At 43.5% G+C, this 26,773-nt stretch overlaps 2 protein-coding genes across 4 annotated transcripts in view; one reads left to right on the forward strand and one right to left on the reverse strand.

Moving 5' to 3' along the window:
• PPP2R5E (protein phosphatase 2 regulatory subunit B'epsilon) overlaps nt 1-12,380 on the reverse strand; it is a 170,815-nt gene extending 158,435 nt beyond the window's left edge. Inside the window, exons 1-2 of one of the 3 annotated variants that reach the window (XM_003831620.6) lie at nt 12,187-12,380; nt 8,924-9,084 (exon numbers count right to left, since the gene is read on the reverse strand). In XM_003831620.6, coding sequence (XP_003831668.1) covers nt 8,924-9,080 — 157 coding nt within the window. In that variant the 5' untranslated portion in view covers nt 9,081-9,084; nt 12,187-12,380. Of the gene's footprint in view, nt 1-8,923; nt 9,088-12,186 lie in introns of those variants that run through there. The other 2 variants (XM_008956975.5, XM_057299718.2) reach the window with 2 other exon arrangements.
• Nucleotides 12,198-14,893, forward strand: LOC130540784 (loricrin-like). Its single transcript, XM_063596233.1, has one exon. It carries the CDS (start codon nt 12,215-12,217, stop codon nt 12,629-12,631), a length of 417 nt encoding a protein of 138 aa, XP_063452303.1. The 5' UTR covers nt 12,198-12,214; the 3' UTR covers nt 12,632-14,893.
• Nucleotides 14,894-26,773: the final 11,880 nt, after the last annotated feature.

The raw sequence follows: 26,773 nt of genomic DNA on the forward strand, positions 1-26,773 counted from the left end.
GTTGGTCTGGCTGGTATCAAATTCCTGACCTCAAGTGATCCACCCGCCTCAGCCTCCCAAAGTGCTGGGATTACAGGTGTGAGCCACCGCGCCTGGCCAATTTCTTTTGGCCCACATAAAACTCTGTACAATAATTTTACCTATGCTACAGAAGCAAACTATTAGGATATATTAAAATATATATATTCCTTCCTAAAAGTGAATGAAATTATCTCTGCATTACAACTGGGTACAATCTTTCATACATAAAAATACAGGAGAATTTCCTGAACTCGGGAGGCGGAGGTTGCAGAGAGCCGAGATAGCGCCATTGCGCTCCAGCCTGGGCAACAAGAGCGAAACTCCCATCACAAAGAAAGAAAGAAAGAAAAAAATAACATATGTATACATGTGCCATGTTGGTGTGCTGCACCCATTAACTCGTCATTTAACATTAGGTATATCTCCTAATGCTATCCGTCCCCCATCCCCCGACCCCACAACAGTCCCTGGTATATGATGTTCCCCTTCCAGTGTCCATGTGTTCTCATTGTTCAATTCCCACCTATGAGTGAGAACATGCGGTGTTTGGTTTTTTGTCCTTGCGATGTATACATATGTAACAAACCTGCACGTTGTGCACACGTACCCTAAAACTTGAAGTATAACAATAATAAAATTAAAAAGAAAAAAGAAAAAAATAACATAGTTTGGCACTTGCTTTTGTGCAAGATCTTAAAATTGCTTCCCCCCAAAAAAATTATTACCACACTTTTTCAAAGGTTCTAAAACTGAACTTTAACATCTATTAACATATAGATGTTCCTTCAGTTCGAAAGTAAAGCTTATGGTTATTTTTTAAACACACACACACACGGCCAGGTGCGGTGGCTCATGCCTGTAATCCCAGCACTTTGGGAGGCCAAAGTGGGAGGGTCACTTGAGGTCAAGAGTTCAAGACCAGCCTGACCAACATGGTGAAACCCCATCTCTATTAAAAATACAAAATTAACTGGGTGTGGTGGCGCACACCTGTAATCCCAGCTACTTGGGAGGCTGAGGCAGAAGAACTGCTTGAACCTGGGAGGCAGAGGTTGCAATGAGCCGAGATGGGGCCACTGCACTCCAGCCTGGGCAACAAGAGTGAACCTCCATCTCAAAACACACACACACGAATCTTAGATGCCTGAAGAACATACATCATTAGTCGAAGGTACAAACTAGATCAATAGATCTTAGCCCATTTTAAGTCAGATATCCCTTTGAGAATCTGAAAAATCCCTATTGATTCCCCATTTTTAAAATAGATACACACATACAAAATGTTCACATAATTTTAGGCTGCTCATTGCATTTTAAATCCAACCAAGGATTTAAGAATCTCTATACCTACTATACAAGAGTATAATGACTGGTTGCTTCTGGGAAGGGAAACTAGGAGAAGGGATGGAAGGAAGATTTTTCACTACACATCCTTTTGTAACCTTTGGAATTTGAACCATATGGCTGTATTATCTATTCAAAAAATGAATAAATTAAAAATAAAAAGCATTACACTAAATAACATGGCAAGATACTAATGCCGTAGATGCAACTCTCCAGGTGAAGATGTTTAGAATAGCTATTATATTAAATTCACCATATTTAAAAACTGCTTCTTTGAAATTTTTGGTTGAAAAACGTTTGTGGCTGCAAAATTATGCTCTTCATAATTTTCAGAGAAATTTCCAATTTCCACCTTTTTACTAGGAAAATATGTCATAAAAATTTCATATTATTCATATTCTAACTTTTGAAACCCCCATTAAATAACAACAGCTAGTATTTACTGAATGTGGCACTGTCACATCTATTGACTATTAATGTCATCATCATTTTACAGACAAGGAAAACCAAAGCTTTCAGCAGTTAACTCATTTGTCCAAGGCAACCCAGCTAGTGGTAAGCTAGGACTCTTGAGGACCAACAAAACCCATGCAACACTGTATCACGACATGGAGTGTAGTAAACACTAAAATAGATGACATTATTCCTTAAAAGACTATTCTTTTTTGACAGCATTTCACTCTGTTGCCCAGGCTCAAGTGCAGTGGCACAATCACAGCTCACTGCAGCCTCGATCTTCTGGGCTCGAACTATCCTCCCTCAGCCTTCCAAGTACCTAGGACTACAGGCGTGTACCACCACACCCAGCTAATTTTTTATTTTATTTTTTTTTTAGAGACAGGCCTGCTATGTTGCACAGGCTGGCCTTGAACTCCTGGGCTCAAGTAATCCTCCCACCTCGACCTGCCAAAGTGCTGGGATTAAAGGTGTGAGTTATTTACTGTACCTGGCCTCTTAAGAGACTATTCTTATTCTAAATAGGTTTTAGCACATTCACTCATTATAAAAATCTGGTATTATATTGCATGTGCCTGCTTTACTATACACAAAGCAGATATAGACGAAAAAGGCAATCATTAAAAAGGCATGAAAACGGCCGGGCACGGTGGCTCACGCCTGTAATCCCAGCACTTTGGGAAGCCGAGGCAGGCAGATCACCTGAGGTCAGGAGTTCATGACCAGCCTGACCAACATGGAGAAACCCCATCTCTACTAAAAATACAAAATTAGCCAGGCATGGAGGCGCATGCCTGTAATCCCAGCTACTCGGGAGACTGAGGCAGGAAAATCGCTTGAACCCGGAAGGCAGAGGCTGTGGTGAGCCGAGATCGCACCATTACACTCCAGCCTGGGCAACAAGAGCTAAACTCCGTTTTAAAAAAAAAAAAAGGCACAAAAACTAGTTTCAAATTATAATTTTTAAAGTTCTTACAAATTGTCACCCTAAAAAATAAAAATGTAAGCTGAACCTTAAAACTATGGTGGGTTTTTTTTTTCAAGTGTTTTCACTAGAGAAAAAGTATCAACACCAAAAAGGCAAAGGGTTTCTTTCTGCTAAATGGGACCTCTAGTCATCATAGTTGTAAGAATATCTAAAAGTGAATGTACAAACTATCTGCAAAATGCCTCGGAAATGTATAATGAATTGTGAGACAAGAAATAACAACGGCGGCCGGGCGCGGTGGCTCATGCCAAGAATCCCAGCACTTTGGGAGGCCTAGGCAGGCGGACGCACCTGTGGTCAGGAGTTCGAGACCAGCCTGGCCAACATGGAGAAACCCTGTCTCTACTAAAAATACAAAAATCAGCCGAATGTGGTGGCAGACACCTGTAATCCCAGCTACTCTCGGCAGGCTGAGGCAGGAGAATCACTTGAACCTGGGAGGCAGAGGTTGCAGTGAGCCGAGATTGCGCCACTGCACTCCAGCCTGGGTGACGGAGCGAGACTCTGTCTCAAAAAAACAAACAAACAAAAGAAATAACAATGCTACTTTCACTATAATTCCATCTTCAAAGAGGCAGTATTCTTCAGAAAACGTTCACCCAAATCTAAACTTACAGAATCGCTTAAAGTCAACGCAAGGAAATGAGGCACAGGAGGCTGGGGTGAGGAGAGAACATAAATCACCCAGCCAGGTGCTACTACCACTGATTATTATTAACATAAATTTGTGTGTGTGTGTTTGTGTGTTTGCCTAACTGTTTAGTTTGACTGTCTTACTCAACAACTTACCTAGATAACAGTCAAGGCTTGCTTCATGTCCTGCCGTGTAAGTGTAAGGAAAGTATCCAAGTCTTGACTTTCTTTTTTTTTTTTTAAGACAGAGTGTATAGTGGCACAATATGAGCTCACTGCAACCTCCACCTCCCGGGGTCAAGTGATTCTCCTGCCTCAGCCTCCTGAGTAGCTGGGATTATAGATGCACACCACTACATCCACTAATTTTTGGATTTTTAGCAGAGACGGGGTTTTACCCTGTTGGCCAGGCTGGTCTCAAACTCTTGACCTCAAATGACCCGCCCCCTGTCGGCCTCCCCCAAGATTTTACTTTCTTATCAAGTAAGTAAGGCACTAAACCTCTACTAGGTTTTCCCTATCAGTGAATGAGTAAGAATCTTTTAGACTCAAAGAGAAAAATGTTTTTATTTTGAGACAAAGGTCTCACTCTGTCAGCCACACTGGACACAGAGGAACAATCACAGCTCACTGCAGCCTCAGCCTCCTGGGCTCAGGCAATCCTTCTGCCTCAGCCTCCCAAGTAGCTGGGACCACAGGTGTACACCACCACCCTGGCTAATTTTTTAAATTATTTGTACAGATGAGGTCTCACTATGTTGTGTAGGCTGGTCTCAAACTCTTGGGCTTAAGCGAGTCTCCCAACTCTGTCTCCCTATGTGCTGGGATTATAGGTGTGAGCCACCATACCCAGCCTCAAAAATGTTAAGGCTCTCCAAAAACACTTTCACAAAAGCATATAAAGATGGAGAAAATGTAAATGTCTATCTTTGCAAAGTTCATCCTATAATTTCCTAACACACAGATACGGAAAAACCAGGTAGATTTATACAGAATTACAGGTGGTGTTGCTTTCTACAGGAAATAACATCAGTGATACAGATTTCACAACCCCACCTATTAGACATAGGGCAAAACAGGCTGGGCGCAGTGACTCACGCCTGTAATCCCAGCACTTTGGGAGGCCAAGGCAGGTGGATCACCTGAGGTCAGGAGTTTGAGACCAGCCTGGCTGGTCTCAACACGTCTCTACTAAAAATACAAAAAAATTAGCTTGGTGTGGTGGTGGGCACCTGCAATCCCAGCTACTCAGGAGCCTGAGGCAAGAGAATCACTTGAACCAAGAGGCAGAGGTTGCAGTGAGCTGAGATCGCACCACTGTACTCCAGCCTGGGCAACAAGAGCAAAACTCCATCTCAAAAAAAAAAAAAAGAAAAGAAATAGGGCAAAACAAAAACTTTCCCTTCACATTATGTTGCAGTTTTGCAAGTGAACAGACTTTAAAACGCTAAGAATTAATGCAGTATTATTTATAAATCAGTCAAAGATTATGATGCATATAATAAACATTCTGATAATGCATGCACAAAACGAGTGGTTATTAATGCATATCTGAGCATTCAAAAATGACATATTAAAAAGATGAGTTATATAATCACTGTTTGTATAATTATCGTATTCAAACTCCCCTGAAATTAAAGACCTTAAGGACACCTCTTTGACTTCATTATTTAAAACAACTCACAAAATTCAACCACATTTTATACTGTACTCCAAATAAAATTAACCCAATTTAGTCAAAGCAATACTATAGAAAATTAAATCAATAACTATCCTTTAGCATGCATATAGTGTTTATCCTGGTTTCTCTTAAGGCAATGGCCAAAAAAAATAAAATCCTAGAAAAGAAATTCCTCCTACATTTTCTTTATATTCCATAAATTACTTCCTAGAAAATCAAGAGCAAATACACATTACTGAAGTCTATTTCTGATTATACTTCCTTATGTTATTCTACAGACAGAGATGGATTTCTAATTTATAGAATACTTTCCAGAGTATTTACCCAGAATGTGCTTACTACATAACAATCACTGTTAGTCAATCTGGAATTAGGTTTGTGAGTATATAGTCCTGTTACTCTCCAATTCTCTCATACTGGCAAAATATACAAGTTCAAAAAATCACATTCTTGGAAAGCAGAGTTCTTGGAAAACTGGCAATACTAGCAGACTTCACTTTTAAAAGTGAGAAAAAGGATATAGAAATGGCCAAAAAGCACAGGAAAAGATGCTCAACATCACTAATCATTAGGGCGATGCAAATCAAAATCACACTGAAATACCACTTCATACCTATTATAATGACTATTATCAAAAAATTAAAAAGCAGAAAATGAGTGATGGTGAGGATATAGAAAACTGGAACCCTCATGCATTGCTAATGGGAATGAAAAATGGTCCAGTTGCTGTGGCAATATGTATGGCAATTCCTGAAAAATTCAACATATGATCCAGCAATTACACGTCTGGGTACATACCCAAAAGAAATGAAAGCCAGAACTTAAACAGGTATCTGTACATCATGGTCACAGCAGCATTATTCACAATAGCCTGAAGGTGGAAGCAACCCAAGTGTCCACCAATGAATTAATGGATTAAAAAGTATATGGTATGTATATACACTGAAATTATTCAGCCTTAAAAAAGAATGAAATTCTGACACCTGCTACAACAGAGATGAACACTGAAGACACTTGACTAAGTGAAATAAGCCAGTCACAAAAAGACAAATATTGCATGGCATCACTTATAGGAGGTACCTAGAGTAGTCAAATTCATAGAAACAAAAAACAGAATGGCGGTTGCCAAGGGCTGGTGGGGGAAATAGGGAGTTAGTGTTTAATAGGTACAGAGCTTCAGTTGGGGAAGATGAAAAGGTTCTGGAGATGGATGGTAGGGATAGTTGCATGACAATGTCAAGGCACTTAATGCACATTTAAACATGGTTAAGATGGTAAATTTCATGTTATGTATATTTTACCATAATTTTTTAAAATGAGAAAAAAGACATGAAAGCATTAAAGAAAAAATACATTAAAGCATGTGTCCAAATTCTTCTCATGCATGCTTCTTTCACTACCCACAAAACCAATACCCTGACTATGAGTGGTCAGTGAAGTCCTAATTTAATTGTTTACCATAAGATCCAAGAAATTAGTGTAAGTTTTTAAATTCCTTCTAATCCTAAAAAAAAAAATTTAACTGGCTTCCTCAGAATGAAGTCCTTTACAGATACAGAAGTCAACACCCATTACATATCTACTTCAGATTAAATAGATTACTAAAAATCAGTGTCTCCCAACTTTGTATTTCAAGCATAGCTCAATCTACAGTGTTTCCTACATTTTCTTTCCAAAGCCTCATAATGACTATTTTCATTTTTACCAGCAAAATCTCTAGTCAAAATTTTCTCCCCCAAAGCTCACAGGAGCTCATCTTTACTGACTGGTAGATATATCATCTTTACAGTAATCAGTATTCGGTTTCCAAAAATTTTGTATAAACATTGGAATCTTATTTATGAATCTCTCTCCCTTTTTTAAAAAAAGTATTCATATAGAAAAAATAGAAGCTTGAAATATCCTAAGCTAAATTTTGAGGATCTTTTCCGGTTACATTCCAGTTTTTCTTATAATACCTTCTGATTTCACAAACTGTTACAGAAATAAGTCTGCAATAATGAACTAGCAAACCAGGTTGCCTGGTTTCCTCCAAGCCACACTAAAGCTCATTGTGTTGTTCATATCCCCTTTCTCCCATTCTTCAGTATTCAGCACATAAACATCCACCTCAAAGGTAAATTCTGATAGTTTCCACACCATAAAAGCTATGTTCTGATATTTTTCAAACAACACCTGTTCATAAACATGAAGCAAACATGATGAAAATTAAAAAGGACAAAAAGTAACCACATACCCAAACAAAAGTTGAAATGCCTAATTTAGAAAAAATTCTTCATATTAAAAACGTGTTGGGCCGGGCATGGTGGCTCACGCCTAAATCCTGGCATGGGAACACCATGGCAATTCGAGACCAGCCTGTGCAACATGGCAAAACTCCATCTCTACAAAAAAATGGAAAAATTAGCTGGGCGTGATGGCATGCTTCTGTAGTCCCAGCTACTCGGGAAGTTGATCCCGGCTACTCGGGAAAGGGAGGATCACTTGAGCCTAGGAGATAGAGGCCACAGTGAGCCCCAACCTGCACTTTCTTTTTTTTTTTTTCCCCCGAGACAGAGTCTTGCTCTGTCACCCAGGCTAGAATGCAATGGCACGATCTGGGCTCACTTCAACCTCTGCCTCCCGGTTCAAGCAATTCTCCTGCCTCGGCTTCCCGAGTAGCTGGGATTACAGGTGCCACCACTGCGCCTAATTTTTGTATTTTTAGAAGAGACAGGGTTTCACCATGTTGGCCAGGCTGGTCTCAAACTCCTGACCTCGTGATCTGCCTGCCTCGGGCTCCCAAAGTGCTGGGATTACAGGCGTGAGCCACCACGCCCGGCCTCAACCTGCACTTTCACTCTGTCCCCACTGAACTCTAGCCAGAGTGACAGCATGAGATTGTCTCAAAAGAAAATTAAAAAAACCAAAAAACTTGTTTTTAACAAATTTCAGGCCAGGCACGGTGGCTCACACCTGTAATCCCAGCACTTTGGGAGGTCAAGGTGGGCAGATCACTTGGGGTCAGGAGTTCAAGACCAGCCTGACCAACATGGTGAAACCCTGTCTCTATTAAAAATACAAAAATTAGCTGGGCATGGTGGCGGGCACCTGTGCTCCCAGCTACTCGGGAGGCTGAGGCAGGAAAATCACCTGAACCCAGGAGGTGGAGGTTGCTGTGAACCAGCCTGAGCAACAGAGGGAGACTCTATCTCAAAAGATAAAAATTAAAATTAAAAAATTAACAAATTTCAAAGAAAAGATCATACTAAACAAGTATGATCATCATACTTGTACATAGAAAGGTATATCTTTTCTACTTGTACTATGTGAAAACAAGAGTGCATGTAAACAACTATAAATGGACAATTTTTTCTTGATTTTTAAAAACGAATTCTTCCAAATACCATTTTCTATATGTAAATTAATGAATGGTACCATCTTCTCTACTAGGGTCTACTTCCTAAGACAGCATAATCTGTAGTTGTCATTGTATATAATGTATCCCTAAACGTCAACAGAAGAAAAAATGAAAAACACAAACCCAGACATCTTAAAGTTTCTCTAGTACTTAGTTTACCTACTCATCAATGTGAGATATTCTCCTGATAATGTTTCTTTTAACTTGCCCAAAGACAGACTAAATTGAGCCTTTAAAAAGGAGAGTGGGTATATTTGGTCACACATTAGTAACTTCAATGTATGTGAAGTATCCCATCCCTTCAATTTGCAACACATATAAAACTCTACAAAAAGGAAATTATATATAGATGTAGAAAGATCAATTGAAAAAGAATGCATCACCTGGTCATGAGCCTTACCTTTTAGCAGCGGCAGAGGTGTTAACTCAATAGGCTTGCCTTGAGACCTAAACTGTGAGGAACTTTGCGACCTCTTCTGTCTGGCTTTTCTGACGGACTTCCGAGAAAATCCGTCTACTTTATCCACTGATGGAGGAGTAGTTGGTGCTGAGGACATATCCCTACTGAAGAGAAAGAAGTATCATAAACCCATACATTCCCAAGATGGAAGCATACATGTGAGTTATACAAATTCTAAAATTCCCATATACAATATTCATGAAAATGGGAATATGTGCTAAAGAAAATAAAATCAGTTAAGAAAAGTCTTATCTTGGCCAGGTGCAATGGCTCACGCCTGTAATCCCAGCACTTTGGGAGGCTGAGATGGGTGGATCACTTGAGGTCAGGAGTTCAAGACCAACCTGGACAACATGGTGAAATTCAGTCTCTACAAAATTACAAAAATTAGCTGGGCATGATGGCAGGTGCTTGTAAACTCAGCTACCCGGGAGGCTGAGGTGAAAGAATCGCTTGAACCTGGGAGGCGGAGGTTGCAGTGGGCCAGGATCCCGCCATTGCACTCCAGCCTGAGTGACAGAGTGAGATTCCGTCTTTAAAAAAAAAAAAAAAGGGCTGGGCCCGGTGGCTCACACCTGTAATCCCAGCACTTTGGGAGGCCGAGGTGGGTGGATCACTTGAGGTCAGGAGTTCGAGACTAGCCTGGCCAACATGGTGAAACCCTGTGTCTACTAAAAATACAAAAATTAGCCAGGCGCAGTGGCATGCACCTGTAATCTCAGCTACTCGAGAGGCTGAGAAGGGAGAACCGCTTGAACCTGGGAGGCGGAGGTTGCGGTGAGCCAAGATGGCACCACTGCACTCCAGCCTGGGCACAGCAAGAGTCCATCTCAAAAAAAAAAAAAAGCCAGGCACAGTGGCACACACCTGTAATCCCAGGACTTTGGGAGGCCCAAGGCGGGCAGATAACTTCAGGTTGGGAGTTCAAGACCAGCCTGACCAACATGGAGAAAGCCCATCTCTACTAAAAAAAAAAATAATAATACAAAAATTAGCCAGGCATGGTGGCGCATGTAATCCCAGCTACTCGGGAGGCTGAGGCAGGAGAATCACTTGAACCCGGGAGGCGGAGTTGTGGTGAGCCAAGATCGTGCCATTGCACTCCAGCCTGGGCAGTAAGAGGAAAACTCCTTCTCAAAAAAAAAAAAAAAAGAAACAAACAAACAAAGAAAAGAAAAGTCATATGTTAACAGGAAAACATGAAAATTTAGTGAAAATAATTTAAGTATCACGGAAACAATATGAGAACTCTAATGTATTGTGCCACTCCATTATAAGCATTAAAGATACTCATCTAGGCTTAAAGAAATCTATGCTGCCTGCCCATTTTCTAACTGCAAAGCTCTTCACATCTTCAAGTAATTTTTGGAGCTATTCTGTAACTGGAAAACTTCCATTGATACATTTTCCCAAGATACTTAATATTATGAATGGGTTCTGGAGTTGAAAAACCCTTAGTGTACTTCAAGAATCTATACCAATGTATCACAGCAAGGTGAAATTTACTACTACTGAAACTATCTAGGCATAACTTTTAATGGGATGTGCTATGTTAGCTATGATAAACTATACCACACTGCAAATGAGGACAGGCTAGATTACTTTAAACAAAACACATAAAAGGCATAATTAAAATATTTCAAATGTCTTCTTTTTGAATGAAGCCACCTTACGTTATTAACGCTTAATAAAAACTATGAGAAAATCAAGCACCAAAGTTGAACTGAAAACATAAATTCACAGCCTACTGAAACAACCAAGTTGAGTTCCCTTGAGGTTTAGACCTTGAAGTTCATCATCAAATACCAATTTTCATTCCATCAAACTTACGGAACTGAATACCACTTTTGAATTGTTTAACCCTCTCGAGTTATTAAAATTAAGGCTATTTCCTGAAAGTAACAAGCGTTAAGCTTAATTTCATTCACCAAATTAAACAGATGCCATCATTTCCATGGCACTGAGGCTTCATGCAAGACTAATGGCAGACTCGGATAGAAAGAATGCATATGGGGGAAATGCTGAAATGCAATTACTCACCTGTCATTCCAATAGACAAGACAAGTGGTTTTTAACTTCTAAATAAAACAGTAAGGGAATTTCTTCCTGAACACGTGAGAATAAAAAGTTACCTGGATTACGTGGATTTTGACAATGTAAAAATAACAAAAACATTTTAAAACACATGCACACATATGATGTTGACGTTTGGAATTTGGAAGTCTTCTTTGGTTTTCTTTAAAAAAAAAAAAAGTTTTTAAAAATCTACCTAATTTAGCCTTAATATAATGTGATGGATTCAAAATAGAATCACAAACTATGAATGACTATAGATGTTAAGATCACTTTAAAATATCAAAATGACTGCATCAGCCAAAAGCTCCACATCTTATTTGTACGTTGTAAATTTAGGGGCCGATTTTCCAATCGGGTACGTGAATTATTTAGACTTCATTCTAACTCTAACACTACAAAATTTCAGTAAATCCTCTGCCTCCATCACTCTTTTTGTCTCTTCTTTATTCCTTATCTCTCATCTCTACAGACGATATATAGGTAGCTTTTTAAAAAATCATTTACCCCTTATGCCCGAGGCCCAGAATAAACGTCAAGGATCGCAACCCTGAAGCACTGCAAAACTGAACGTAAGGTAACAGCGGGTCCGTGCAAAGCCCAGGGAAACAGGTTTCGCCCTGGGCCAGGGCTCCCGAAGCTTTATCATCCTCTAATCAGCAGGCATGGGGCATTTCCATGGCTCAGGATAATCCAAAGGGGGTAAGGGGAAGTAGGGAAAGACAGGGAAGGGGTTTGTCTGTGGGGATGCTTACATACTCCCTTTGCTCCTAACCCACACCCCAAGCCCTGGAGACGATAAGCTGCTAGAGAATCCTCCTCACACCAAACCCCTCTTTATTCCCCGCCCCCGCCAGTGGATAAAGGGGGGCAAGAAAACGCCTCCAATCCCAGAAGGTGGAGAAAAAGGGGGGAGGGGGCAGAGTGAATGAGAGGTATCATCAGAAGCATTTGTAGGTAAATCAGACAAGTGGGACGGGCGCTCCCGCTCCCGCACCCGCACCCCACCCCACCGCACCCCTCGCCTGCCCGGCCAGGCCTTCCCAACGCCGGTGACCCATAGGTTCCCCAGGAGGACCGGGAGGAAGAAGGGAAGCGGGCGAGCCGCGGTGCTGGAGGGACGAAGTTACCTTGAAGCTTCTGGGGAAGAATCCGAAGATGATCTGTGGCTTGGAGGGGCGGGAGACGGGCGAGGTGGCCGCAGCGGGGGCGGGCGGCGGGACCGGGACGTGCAGGGGGAGGTCCGGGCAGCTGCGGGGAGCCTGGGGCGACGGCTGTCCGGTACGGGGTCCCTCCGGTTCCGCGGCGGCGGAGCCTCTAGGCCTCACGGCCGGACCCGAACCTCAGCGTTCCGGTGGCGGCGGCGGCCTCACGATCCTCCCCCGCGGGCCCGTCCCATCAAATCGGCACCGACCCCGTTGCGGCTCCGCCGGTGGCTCCTCGCTCACATTCCTGGCGGGCGGCGCCTCAGCTCGTTGCCCCGGACCCGGCGGCGGCGGCGACGACGTGGGGAGGGGGGGAAGGGAGGGAGGAAGACTGGATCTGCAGCGGCAGCAAGAGAAGGGGACAGAATAAGGAGGAGGAGCCGCAGGAGCTGGAGCCGCCGCTGCCAGAGCCACCTTTCGCTACCCGCGGTGGGTCCCAGTCAATGCCCCTTTCTCTCTCCTATTGTCAATATCACCGGGCGGCTGAGTCCATGGCACACGCGCAACCGAACCTTCTGGCCAGCAGCGCCCGCCTACGGCGCCCGCCCACTGGAGACTTCAAACGGGAAGCGAGGCCTCATTGGCCAGTATCCGCCTTCACTCCCCTGACAGCATGTTCGGCTGAGACCTGATCAGGGATTGGCGGCAGGAGGGCGGAGAAACAGGAGGGTGGGAAGAGAGAAGGTCGAGGATTGGGCCGAAGCTTGAGGAACCCGGATGCAGCCGCGATCTCGGGCGGTGCAGCCGCCGCTTCCGCCCGGCGGTGGGGCCAGCTGAAGTGAGAAGCCGCTGGGCCTGAGAGGAGCTCTTTAATTCCGGGAGGTGTGCGACTAGCAGATCAGCGGGCTGGCTTTCCGTGCTGTGCGGAGCCTTTGGGCGGCGGTCGTCTTGGACCGGAGGATTCCAAGGGCTTGGGTCGTCTAAGGGTCGGGGAGCCCCCGAGACTTGATCCCGCCCTGCAGCTAGTGTGGCCCCTCAGGGTTTGGGGAGTCCCACTCTGGACGGGACCCTGTGATGCGTAGACAGGAATAAGATCCCCCGCCCGTGCGCCACTGCTTTTGTAAATGGGTCCCTTGAAACCCCCAGCAGTCGCTCTCCGCTGAACCTTCTTCGAATTCTCTCTCACCTCATCTCCTTTTCCTTAAACGTCTGTTTTGAATATCAAACCCCTGTAGCCTTGAGGCCAGCGCTCGTTTAATTAATGCAGGTGGGAACGCTGTCGCCACAGTTTGCAGTCTATTCATTCAGAATAACCCGCCGGTCAGCCGACTGCTCAGAGCTCGGAAAGCCCCAGCTCTAAACTAGGAGTTTCGAGATTTTAATTGGCAAGTTGGACCCGAAAGAGTTAATGGAGAAGACTACTTAAATCTATCTAGAACAAGTGATGAGATATTTGGAGATGTGTTTGCATGCTTGGTGAATGCAAACGGCCAAATGGTACATTTCCAGATAATATTCTTGGATTAATGTATTTGGATGCACCCTACATACATTTTTTGAGAGGAAAAAAGGAAGAAAGAAATTATTAATGCTAACTACAAACGTCAGCGTACCAGTTGTTCAAAACTTAGAAATTGGGGGGGGGACAAAAAAATTAACATTCGTATTTTCTCAACTCAGAGATAACCACTTACAGTATTTGCATACTTCCTTTTAGTATTTTTTCTTTTTATGTTAATAATGTGTGTCGATCTGTAGCCTAGTTTTTTCCCTCAGCATTATATCATCTTTTCGATACGGTTAGGGAATAGAGCTATATATAAATAAAACTATATGTACCATATGTACAAGTGACAACGAAAAATGCATTTGCATTTCTCCTGTTTGTGTTGTTAAACACTAGAGTTTTGAAATTTTCTTTGCACACTCCCAGAAATGGCTCTTGAGTGGAAAAATAATTTTGTGCCATGAAAGATAAAAATATTCCTGCTTTGAACTGAAATGGAAAACGAAAAGATGACTCTTAGATGGAAGCAGTCTCCCCCTACTGACTCCAGATGATTGGCCACTGTATGGCTAGTGCCCACTTTTGCCGTGATAAAGTTCATCACCACTAAGTATGAACTATAGAATACCAGCAGTCTAGTTCCTACCCTCAAGAACCTTAAATTTCCATATCTCAATATCCTGTACAGTCTTCATGAAAGTTCAGTGTCCCAGCCAAGGACCTGTTTTCTTCAATCTTTGATTGAGGGTAAATTCAGAATTAAAACCAAGGAAGATTTTGAAGCCAATTCAATTTCCCTTGGCAACAGTTGAACTGTTAAAAGCATAGTGCACGTTTGAAATTCTCACAGCTGTTGCTTAGAACATGTCATAGAGTGGGGATTTTGCTTGCAAATTATGGATCTCTATAAAGACAATTCATTTCAAAGTCATTTCACTTTCTATAAAATGGCTGAGCAACTGAAATGAGCAGGTTTTTTAAAATGGAAACATCCTTGCCTATGTGAGAAATTGTTCTCTGGACCAGTAATTTCTCCCATGTATCCCAGGGATTTCGGTACTCCAAGAATAGTGCAAGACAATCTATTTTGGATGCAGTAAAAGAAAGTATTAGGAAATATATTTACATTTAATTTTAATCTAAAAGGCATTACGGTCAACTACTATTTTATATAGAGTGAATGGCTCTGCCCTCAGTCCATGGAATGGTGCCTTGGCCTAGAACAGCATAGGAGATGTCCTCAGGGAAAAGTGGGAGTTACCCATTCCTAGGGGTTGGCAGTGGTGGGCCCACCCAATCGGCCCCTGACAACATATGACTTATTGCAGTTTCTTATTGCAGTTTCTGGATTCAACTAAGTGGACTTACTGATTATGTTATCTAAGTTTAATTAAACTAACCCTCATAAAACAGACAAATGACTCTAAGAGTCCTTTGCAAATAAACCACGGGAGAACAAGAAGAAAATGTTAGAACTGACTCTTCAGTATCAAATCTTTTTTTTTTTTTTTTTTTTTTTGGTATTTTTAGTAGAGACGGGGTTTCACCATGTTGGCCAGGCTGGTCTCAAACTCCTGACCTTGTGATCCACCCGCCTCGGTCTCCCAAAGTGCTGGGATTACAGGCGTGAGCCACCACACCCAGCCCAGTATCAAATCTTTGACAGCCACTTTTCAAAAGTAAAATACCAATCTAATAAATTCAATCAAATTTTGACTAGAAAAAAAAATCAAGGCTACTTGAAATGTAAATTTACATCCACTGTTTTTGTTGTTGTTTGAGATGGAGTCTCGCTTTGTCACCCAGGCTGGAGTACAGTGGCGCAAACGACTCACTGCAACCTCCACCTCCCGGTTTCAAGCAATCCTCCTGCCTCAGCCTCCCAAGTAGCTGGGATTACAGGCATGTACACCTGGCTAATTTTTGTATTTTAAGTAGAGACGGGGTTTCACCATGTTGGCCAGGCTGGTCTCGAACTCCTGACCTCAAATGATCCACCCCCCTCGGCCTCCCAAAGTGCTGGGATTACAGGCGTGAGCCACTGCACCCAGCCTATATCCACTGTTATTAAGAATTGAACTTCACTCTAAGTGTATATTTTGATTGAGTTAAGCTAATGATGGTAGCGTATGTCTATACTTTATGGACAAATACACATATATTTGGAAGAATTTTTTTGGCTGGATGTCACAGCTAATGCCTGTAATCCTAGCACTTTGGGAGGCTGAGGAGGGTGGATCACTTTAGCCCAGGTGTTTGAAACCAGACTGGGCAACATCGTGAAACCCCTTATCTACGAAAAAAATTTCAAAATCAGCCGGGCCTGGTGGCACACTCCTGTTGTCCCAGCTACTGGGAGGCTGAGGTGGGAAGATCACCTGAGCCCAGGTGGTCAATGCTGCAGTGAGCTATGATCATGCCACTGCATTCCAGCCTGGGAGAGAAAGTGAAAACCTGTCTCAAAAAAAAGAAGTTTGGAAGCCAGGCACAATAGCACAGGCCTGCAGTCCCAACTACTCCAGAGGCTGAGGTCGGAGGATCACTTGAGCCCAGGAGTTGGATTCTGTAGTGTGACATGATGTAGCCTGTGAATGAAAACATTCTAGGCCGGGCGCAGTGGCTCACGCCTGTAATCCCAGCACTTTGAGAGGCCGAGGCAGGTGGATCACAAGGTCAGGAGTTCGAGACCAGCCTGGCCAATATGGTGAAACCCCGTCTCTATTAAAAATACAAAAATTAGCCGGGTTTGGTAGCAGCTGTCTATAATCCCAGCTACTCGGGAGGCTGAGGCAGGAGAATTGCTTGAACCCAGGAGGCGAAGGTTGCAGTGAGCCAAGATCCCAACACTGCACTCCAGCCTGGGTGACAGAGCAAGACTCCATCTCAAAAAACAAAAAAAAATGAAAAGAAAAACATTATAGCCATCTGAGAGGCCATTATCAAGTGACAAAATGTAGTCTATTGCTCTCAGATGAAAGCATTCACTTCCCAGATATCAAAGCTGAGCTTATCATTAACCTACTAGTGAGCTAGCCACGTGATGAGACCAAGACATTGACTATCAAATGATGGCTGGCTGGTGAACTAAAGGAGAACTAAAATAATAAGTAGAAGCATCATCAGAACAATTGTCAACCAGTAGAGGAGGAAAAGACCTATGCTGATTAGATATCATCAGAGGTAGACTAGTTTGGTGTGTGTGGAGTGGGGGGGTACATGAAGCTGGTCGTGGACTGAGAGGAAAGAACGGTGAGGGTGAGAAAGCCTGAGGCAGTAGCTGCCTCTTAGGAAAACAGAAAGAGTATACACTGCAGGTGCGGTGGCTCACACCTGTAATCCCAACACTTTGGGAGGCGAGGCAGGCAGATCACTTGAGAACAGGAGTTCACAGCCAGCCTGGCCAACATGGTGAAACCCCGTCTCTACTAAAAATACAAAAATTAGCCGAGCATGGTGGTTCGCACCTGTAGTCCCAGCTACTCAGGAGGCTGAGGCACAATAATCACTTGAACCTGGGAAGTGGAGGCTACAGTGAGCTGAGATAATGCCACTGTACTCCATCCTGGGTGACAGAGCGAGACGCCCTTTCAAAGAAAAGAGTATACACAAGAAAAAAGTATACACATGGCTACTGCAGACAAGGGATTTTGGTGTCATATTTCTTTGAGTTACATTTATCCACCAGGAAACATCCTCAGCAGTGACATTTTCTTGGGTCACAGTTTAAATACTCTAGTTACATTTTCAGATGTGCTTCAAAGATTGTGGCTTATTCGTAGCTTTCCATGTGATTAATATGTATAATTATTGCTTGAGATTTAAAGTGTTTAGGTGTTCCAGTTCCCTAGTTAGCAGTTTAAGCTGCATTCCAGAGATGACTATCAGAGGACCCTGGCGCTGTCCTTAGTGAGAGCCCTCTGTCACTGACGGATCAAGACAGAGAGACCTTATATCACGGACAGGGAAGCAGAGTTGGAAAAAAAAAAAACAGGAAGAGAAAGCCAGTTTTTTTTTGTTTTTTTTGTTTTTGAGACAGAGTCTTGCTCTGTCGCCCAGGCTGGAGTGCAGTGGCACGATCTCCACTCACTGCAAGCTCTGCCTCCCGGGTTCACGCCATTCTCCTGCCTCAGCCTCCTGAGCAGCTGGGACTACAGGCACCCACCACCACGCCCGGCTAATTTTTTTTGTATTTTTTAGTAGAGATGGGGTTTCACCGTGTTAGCCAGGATGGTCTCGATCTCCTGACCTCGTGATCCGCCCGTCTCAGCCTCCCAAAGTGCTGGGATTACAGGCGTGAGCCACCGCGCCCAGCAAGAAAGCCAATTTTAAGTGCCCTTTATTTCATACAGGATAAAATACAAAATAATGTACCACAAGCAATAATTTTGTTTGTAAAATAGTCAAATTACACAATTAAATGAGCTTAAAGCTATACCTAATAATGAGCATGATGGTGAGAACCCACTCTGAAATCCAAATTTATCTTAGCTCTGACAGTCAGGAGATAGGGCAGATTATTAACCCCTTCCTCCAGCCTTGGTTTCCTCACCTGTAAATAAGCAGACTAACAATTCCTAACTCAGGATACTCACCAAATTGAAATGATGTTATGCATTTACTACAGTGCTTTGCATCTATTAACTGCTTGATAAATACTACTTATTACAACAGTCGTCTATTTTCTTATTTTTAATACTCCTTATCTGGCCAGGTGTGGTGGCTCACACCTGTAATCCCAGCACTTTGGAAGGCCGAGGCGGGTGGATCACTGAAGCCAGGAGTTCGAGACCAGCCTGGCCAACATGGCAAAACCCCATCTCCACAAAAAAATACAAAAATCAGCTGGGTGTGGTGGTGCATGCCTCTAGTCCCAGCTACTTGGGAGACTGAGGCAGAGAATAGCTTGAACCTGGGAGGTGGAGGTTGCAGTGAGCCGAGATAGTGCCAGTCCAGCCTGGATGACAGAGCAAGACTCTGTCTCAAAAAAAAAAATACATAGGCCGGGCACAGTGGCTCACGCCTGTAATCCTAGCACTTTGGGAGGCTAAGGCGGGCAGATCATGAGGTCAGGAGATTGAGACCATCCTGGCTAACACGGTGAAACCCCGTCTCTACTAAATATACAAAAAATTAGCCGAGCTGGGCGTGGTGATTGGAGCCTGTAGTCTCAGCTACTCAGGAGGCTGAGGCAGGAGAATGGCATGAACCCGGGAGGCGGAACTTGCAGTGAGCTGAGATCGCGCCACTGCACTCCAGCCTGGGCGACAGAGCGAGACTCCGTCTCAAAAAAATAAATAAATAAAAACGTAAAAAATAATTTTAAAAATTCCTTAGCCATCTAAAAACTAAACTTTAGGAAGTTTTCTGTTGAGTGTTTTTTTCCCCCTCAAAATTTTCTTCTGGCATACCCCCTGTGACAGGAAGAAAACAAGGAGCAGGGAAATCACAGGCATGCCTCTCAATCTACTTCCACACTAAATTAGACAATGTGTGTGTGGGAGCATTCATTAGCAATAGCAGGGATTTCCATTTTAGAACATCCGTTTACCTCTAAAACTGAACAAAATGGTTATTTGACTTCATTTCAGAGCTTTAGCTTCATTCTAATTTTTTTCTTTTTTGAGATGGAGTCTCACTCTGTTGCCCAGGCTGGAGTACAGTGGCACCATCTCAGCTCACTGCAACCTCTGCCTCCCGGGTTCAAGTGATTCTCCTGCCTCAGCCTCCTGAGTAGCTGGGATTACAGGCACATGCCACGTCGCCTGGCTAATTTCTGTATTTTTAGTAGAGTCAGGGTTTCACCATGTTGGCCAGGCCAGCCTTGAACTCCTGACCTCAAGTGATCTGCCTGCCTCAGCCTCCCAAAGTCCTGGGATTACAGGCGTGAGCCACCGCACCCGGCCCTTCATTCTAATATATATTCTTTTAAAAGAGGCTCAGGCTGGGCACAGTGGCTCATACCTGTAATCCCAGCACTTTGGGAGACCAAGGAGGGAGGATGGCTTGAGCCCAGGAGGTCAGGACTAGCCTGGGCAACATAGCAAGACCCCTATCTCTACAAAAGAATTTAAAAGTTAGTCAGGTCTGGTAGTACACAAATGTTGTCCTAGCTACTCAGGTGGCCCTATGTGTCCTAGCTACTCAGGTGGCTAAAATGGGAGGAGCGCTTGAGCCCAGGAGTTTGAGGCTGCAGTAAGCTATGATCATGCCATTGCACTCTAGCCCGGGCAAAAGAATTAGACCCTGTCTCTAAAAAAAATAACAACAACAACAAAAGAGGTGGCCAGACACAGTGGCTCATGCCTGTAATCCCAGCACTTTGGGAGGCCAAGGTGGGCAGATCACTTGAGGCCAGGAGTTCAAGACCAGCCTGGCCAGCATAGCGAAACCCTGTCTCTACTGAAAAATACAAAAATTAGGCCGGGCGCAGTGGCTCCTGCTTGTAATCCCAGCACTTTGGGAGGCTGAGGCGGGCGGATCACGAGGTCAAGGGATTGAGACCATCCTGGCTAACACAGTGAAACTCCATCTCTACCAAAAAAAAAAAAAAAAAAAATTAGCCCAGCGTGGTGGCGGGCGCCTGTAGTCCCAGCTACTCAGGAGGCTGAGGTGGGAGAATGGCGTGAACCCGGGAGGCGGAGCTTGCAGTGAGCCGAGATCGCGCCACTGCACTCCAGCCCGGGCTACAGAGAGAGACTCCATCTCAAAAAAACAAACAACAACAACAAAAAAAAAACAAAAATTAGCTGGGCATGGTGGCACACACCTGTAAACCTAGCTACTCTGGAGGCTGAGGCAGGAGAATTGCTTGAACCTGGGAGGTGGAAGTTGCAATGAGCCGAGATCACGCCACTGCACTCCAGCTTGGGCGACAGAGTGAGACTCCATCTCAAAAAACAAACACACAAAAAATAAAAGAGGCTCCAAGTATTTTTGCTCTAGGCTTATCTATTTCTCATCCTCATTGTAACCTCTAAAACTGCACCAGGACTGAGATTCCAGTTTCTAATCCTAGCCCTGCCTTTAATAGTGGTCTGGCCTTGGTGTTTTGAATATGTGCCTCCCAACCGTCCCCTTCTTTTCCTTTGAGGCCCACACCCTCCCTCACTTTATGTGATTCTGATGGGACTGTTACTCATGGTGCTTCCCTCTTCCCTCCCTCCTCCCCCAGAGAGATGGGTACATGACTCAAGAAGGGTACATGACTCAACTGGGTCTTCCCCAAGATTTGCTTTTTGAATGCTGGAGGAGGGATGCCTCTCTTCCTCTTGGATCAGAAACCATGAAATGATATAAATTAGAGCTACTTATAACTGTCTCCCTTTTCCTTCCTTCATCCTAGAGGAAGCCAATCCTTTAGAAGAGACTTTGGCAAATTCCAAGTTCCATCAGCCTTGTTGGAACTGCTGGATTCAGCTATACCTAAGCTAGTTTCAGTTATATGAGCCAGTAAATTCCCTTTTTTGTTTAAGCCACTGTAGAGTTTGATTTCTACAGTGGACACCCAAAAGAATCCTGACAGGCAAGTCACTTAACCTCTTCAAGCTTCAGTTTACTTTTTAGACCCTGAATCTGAGGTTTTCTAAATGTTGAGAACTAAGTGAAACGTTTATGAATCTTAAGCATGAAAGGGAATAATTTAAAGTGACCCTGCCAGGAGTTCTTTCCTAATGTAATTGATCAAGTGTAATTTATTTCTGGGTTTTGTTGTTGTTGTTTGTTTGTTTTTTGAGACGGAGCCTCGTTCTGTCACCCAGGCTGGAGTGCGGTGGCGTGATCTCGGCTCACTGCAACCTCCACCTCCTGGGTTCAAGCAATTCTCCTGCCTCAGCCTCCTGAGTAGCTGGGATTATAGGCATGCGTCATCAAGCCTGGCTAATTTTTGTATTTTTTAGTAGAGAGAGGTTTCACCATATTGGTCAGGCTGATTTTGAACTCCTGAACTCATGACCCACCCACCTCGGCTTCCCAAAGTGCTGGGATTATAGGTATGAGCCACCACACCCGGCTGATTTCTGTTTTTCTTAAAAGTTTAGACTCAAAGAAGATATTCTTAAGAATTATGCATTTTTGGCCGGACGTGGTGGCTGATACTCATAATCCCAGCACTTTGGGAGGCTGAGGCAGGCAGATGGCTTGAGGTCAGGAGTTCAAGACCAGCTTGTCCAACATGATGAAACTCCCTCTCTATTAAAAATACAAAAAAATTAGCCTGGCATGGTAGTGCACACCTGAAATCCCAGCAACTCGGGAGGCTGAGGTGGAAAGGTCACTTGAACCCAGGAGGCAGAAGTTGCAGTGAGCCGAGATGGCGCCACTGCACTCCAGCCTGGGTAACAGAACAAGACTGCATCTCAAAAAAAAAAAAAGAAAAAAAACCTACGCATTTTCTAAGTGACAGGGAGCTCAGGAAAAAAAAAATTAAAAAGGAATTATGCATATAGAGTTAAGTCCTTCTAGAACGCAAGGAAAGAATAGTGCAATGACCTACTAAACATGAAAATAAGCCTTATTTAGCAAACTGTATGCTGCTTTTCAATAGGTTATTTTTACTGAGTCTCTTAATACACCAAGGCCATATTTTAGAAAATGCAGCCTATGGTTGAGTGTTACATCTAGGCTTCTTATCGATCATAGAGAGAGAACATTGTTTTTGAGCTATCAGTAAAATTGGGTAAAATCTATGAACATAGTACGAATCAGACCTAACACATTCTAAGGGGCAAGACAACCAAAAGAGGGTGAAAACTGAAATCTGAGCACACTGTTATTGAAACAAAACAAACCAATAAGGACAATGCATAGTATGGTACTTGTAAAAATCTCATATGGTATTGGTAAAAATAAATGCAAGCATGTGCATAGCAATTTAGTGCATTTTCATATGCAGTATTTAATTTGAGCCTTAACTCTGTAGATACATATTATTTTCATTTCAAAAATAAGAAAACTGAGGATCAAGGAGGTTGCCCAATGTCAGACAGCTAGTAATGAGTGGAACCACAATTTGAATCCTGTTTGTCCAAGAGCCAGGTCTTTTCATGCTATATACCAAGTTATCACTGTGTTTAAGTCATTTGCTACTAATATATCCAAGTAATTGAATATATGGCTACTATTTTCTTCATCTGACAAAGGAAAGACTAATAAGATACAGAGGTTAACTGTGACCTTTTATGAGATCATAAAGTAAAGAAAGTAGACACAATGGTCCAAGTCTTCCATCACCATAACTCCCATTCATTGAACACTATGAGCTAGGAACTGTGGCAGACACTTTACTTGTATTATCTTGGTTTTTGTTTCGTTTGTTTTGTTTGGTTTGGGGTTTTTTTGGTTTTTTTTTTTTTTTTTGAGACAGAGTCTTACTCTATCACCCAGGCTTGAGTGCAGTGGCACGATCTCGGCCCACTGCAACCTCCATCTCCCGGGTTCAAGCGATTCTCCTGCCTCAGCCTCCTGAGTAGCTGGGACTACAGGCGCCCACCACCACGCCCAGCTAATTTTTGTATTTTTAGTAGAGACAGGGTTTCGCCATGTTGGCTAGGCTGATCTCGAACTCCTGACCTCAGGTGATCTGTCTGCCTTGGCCTCCCAAAGTACTGGGATTACAGGCGTGAGCCACCGAGCCTGGCCGTATTATCTTGTTTAATCCTCAAAATAACCTATTGATGTAGGCACTATTATTCCACTTTTTTAGATGCAGAAACTAAGATACAAAAAGCTTAAGTTTCTTTATTTTATTTTTATATTTTTTTATTTTATTTATTTATTTATTTTTGAGACGGAGTCTTGCTCTGTCCCCCAGGCTGGAGTGCAGTGGCGCAATCTCAGCTCACTGCAAGCTCCACCTCCCGGGTTCACGCCATTCTCCTGCCTCAGTCAGCCTCCCAAGTAGCTGGGACTACAGGTGCCCGCCACCACGCCCGGCTAATTTTTTTGTATTTTTAGTAGAGACGGGGTTTCACCATGTTAGCCAGGATGGTCTCGATCTCCTGACCTCGTGATCCACCCACCTCAGCCTCCCAAAGTGCTGAGATTACAGGCATGAGCCACCACACCCGGCCTTTATTATTATTTTTAGAGACAGAGTCTCTGTCACCCAGGCTGGAGTGCAGTGATTCAATCATAGCTCACTGTAACCTCAAACTCCTGGGCTCAAGCAATCCCCCACTTAGCCTCCCAAGTAGTTGGAACTACAGGCAGGTGCCACCACATCTGACTAGAACGCTTAAGTTTCTTTTCCAAGGTTACACATCTAGTAAGTGGCAGAGCTTGGGTAGGAATTCTGACTAGAAGAAAGGTGCCGAAATTCTAAACTTAGTTTACTACCTTTTCCCCATAGAAATCCTCTATACCAGCAGTCCACAACCTTTCTGGCACCAGGGACTGGTTTTGTGGAAGACAATTTTTCCACTGACTGGGGTGTGGGGACTTGAGTGGGTGGTTTCAGGATGAAACTGTTCCACCTCAGATCATCAGGCATTAGATTCTCGTAAGGAGCACGCAACCTAGATCCCTTGCTTGCACAGTTCACGGTAGAGTTTGCGCTCCTATGAGAATCTAATGCCACAGCTGATCTGACAGGAGGCCGAGCTCAGGCAGTAATACCGCCTTGCCTGCCACTCACCTCCTGCTGTCCAGCCCAGTTCCTAACAGGCCATGGACTGATACCGGTCCGTGGCCCAGGGTTGGGGACCCCTGTTCGACACATTCTTTTCTATATATAGTGCTGTGTAGAGTATCTAGAAAACATAATGCCTTTCCAACTCATTTCCTTTGATATTTAAGTCTTTTTCAAAAAACATAAAGAAACCCTATTCTATCTTTGGAGAGAAGCACACTTTGCAGGTAGAGGTAAATTTCAGTGTGAATCCAAATCAAGCTTCTTTTTTTGTATCTTAAGTTTTATCTTTTTAACATGGCCTAGCATTAGAACAACTTTCTTCTTAATGAACAGAAAATGTTGTAGGAAATTTCAGTTTAAAGAGCTTTGAAAACAAGGATAGAGGCAGTAGTCATCTCCAGTACTTGAAAATGTTCTGTTTGATGGCATTTCTAAGTCAAGGAAGCATATATTCTGATTTGGAAGGTTGATGACCCAGTTAACAAGCCAATTGGCAAATGGAACAGGGTATTTATGAAAAAGTATTTTTGAAAAAAAAAGTATTCAAAGAGACTCATTCAAAGTATATAATCACAGCTGTCTTGACCCCTAAAATGAAACAAGTTATAATTAGCTAAAAGTCACTGCCTTCATTGGCAAACTGTCGCAAACGCTCAACTTCAAGAGAACTCATCATCTCATGATGATCAGTACATTTCCATAAGCCTTTCAAACACGTCATATAGAAGTTTCCTAACCAAACTTTCATTATTGTATTTAATCATTCCCTCATACATAACATTCCATACGTTTGAGTACCTACTTAGCACTCTGGGGCAACTCAAATATGAAAAAGACATAAATAGTATCACTCGGCCGGGCGCGGTGGCTCATACCTGTAATCCCAGCACTTTGGGAGGCAGAGGTAGGTGGATCACGAGGTCAGGAGTTCAAGACCAGCCTAGCCAAGATGGTGAAACCCCATCTCTACTAAAAATACAAAAAAAAATTAGCCGGGCATGGTGGTAGGCACCTGTAATCCCAGCTACTCAGGAGGCTGAGGCAAAGAATTGCTTGAACCCGGGAGGTGGAGGTTGCAGTGAGCTGAGATGGTGACACGGCACTCTAGTCTGGGCAACAGAGCGAGACTCCATCTCAAAAAAAAAAAAATACTATCACTCTACTCTACTACAAGATGTTATGAACAAGGACTAATTACTATGAAAGCCCAGAGTTTGGTGCAATATCTTATGATCAGGAGGAAAAAAATGGAAAAAATAAAAAGAGAAAAAGAGGCAGTGATACTGGTTATACTCAGAATTCTCCTTCAGGCCTGGCCTGGCACACTTGGCCTCCTTTTTGTTTGTTTAAATTATTGTTTACTATGAGAGGCCAGGCACGGTGGCTCGCGCCTGTAATTCCAGCACTTTGGGAGGCTGAGGCAGGTGGATCCCTTGAGATTAGCAGTTTGAGACCAGTCTGGCCAACATGGTGAAACCCTGTCTCTACTAAAAATACAAAAAATCAGCCAGTGTGGTGGCACACACCTGTAATCCCAGCTACTAGGGAGGCTGAGGCAGAAAAATTGTTTGAACCTGGGAGGTGGAGGTTGCACTGAGCCAAGATTGTGCCACTGCACTCCAGCCTGGGCAACAGAGCGAGACTCAATCTCAGAAAATAAAACAACAACAAAAAAGTACTGTTTACTGTGGGCCAGGAACTGTCTAAAGTGGTTCACATAGAATATTTATTTTCGCCGGGCGCAGAGGCTCACACCTGTAATCCCAGCACTTTGGGAGGCCGAGGTAGGTGGATCACCTGAGGTTAGGAGTTCAAGACCAGCCTGGCCAACGTGGTGAAACACTGTCTCTTCTAAAAATACAAAAATTAGCTGAGTGTGGTAGGGGCGCCTGTAATCCCAGCTACTCGGGAGACTGAGGCAGGAGAATCACTTGAACCCAGGAGGCAGAGGTTGCAGTGAGCCGAGATTGTGCCATTGCAATCCAGCCTGGGCGACAAGAGCAAAACTCCATCTCAAAAAAAAAAAAGAATATTTATTTTCATTTTACCAAGTGCTCCACCAGTATTAAGTTCTTCCTTCCACTCCTCTCTTCTCCATGGTAGACCTTCAGAGTTGGAAATTAAATATTTCCCTCACTCCCTCTGTTCTGCAATATTGAGGCACTGAGCAGGATCTGGGGCTCTCTTTCTTGAGTTGGAGCAGCAGGAGCTTTACCAGGGACTTACTGGAGTTGGCACGCGCAAAGGAGGATAATTGCTATTAAGATTTTGGGCAGGGATGCACTTAGCCTCAGCAAGCAGGGACTAGCCGTAGGATGGAAAAGCACTCAGGCCTTTCTGTCTCTGTCCCTTGCTGTGATTGTGCTTCGGTCATTCTCCTCTCACTTTTTCTGAGGGGCAGGCTAGGTTGGGCAAAATGGCAGGTCAAGCTCTCATTT

Source organism: Pan paniscus, chromosome 15 (assembly GCF_029289425.2).
Source record: "Pan paniscus chromosome 15, NHGRI_mPanPan1-v2.0_pri, whole genome shotgun sequence".
Classification (NCBI taxonomy): Eukaryota; Metazoa; Chordata; class Mammalia; order Primates; family Hominidae; genus Pan; species Pan paniscus.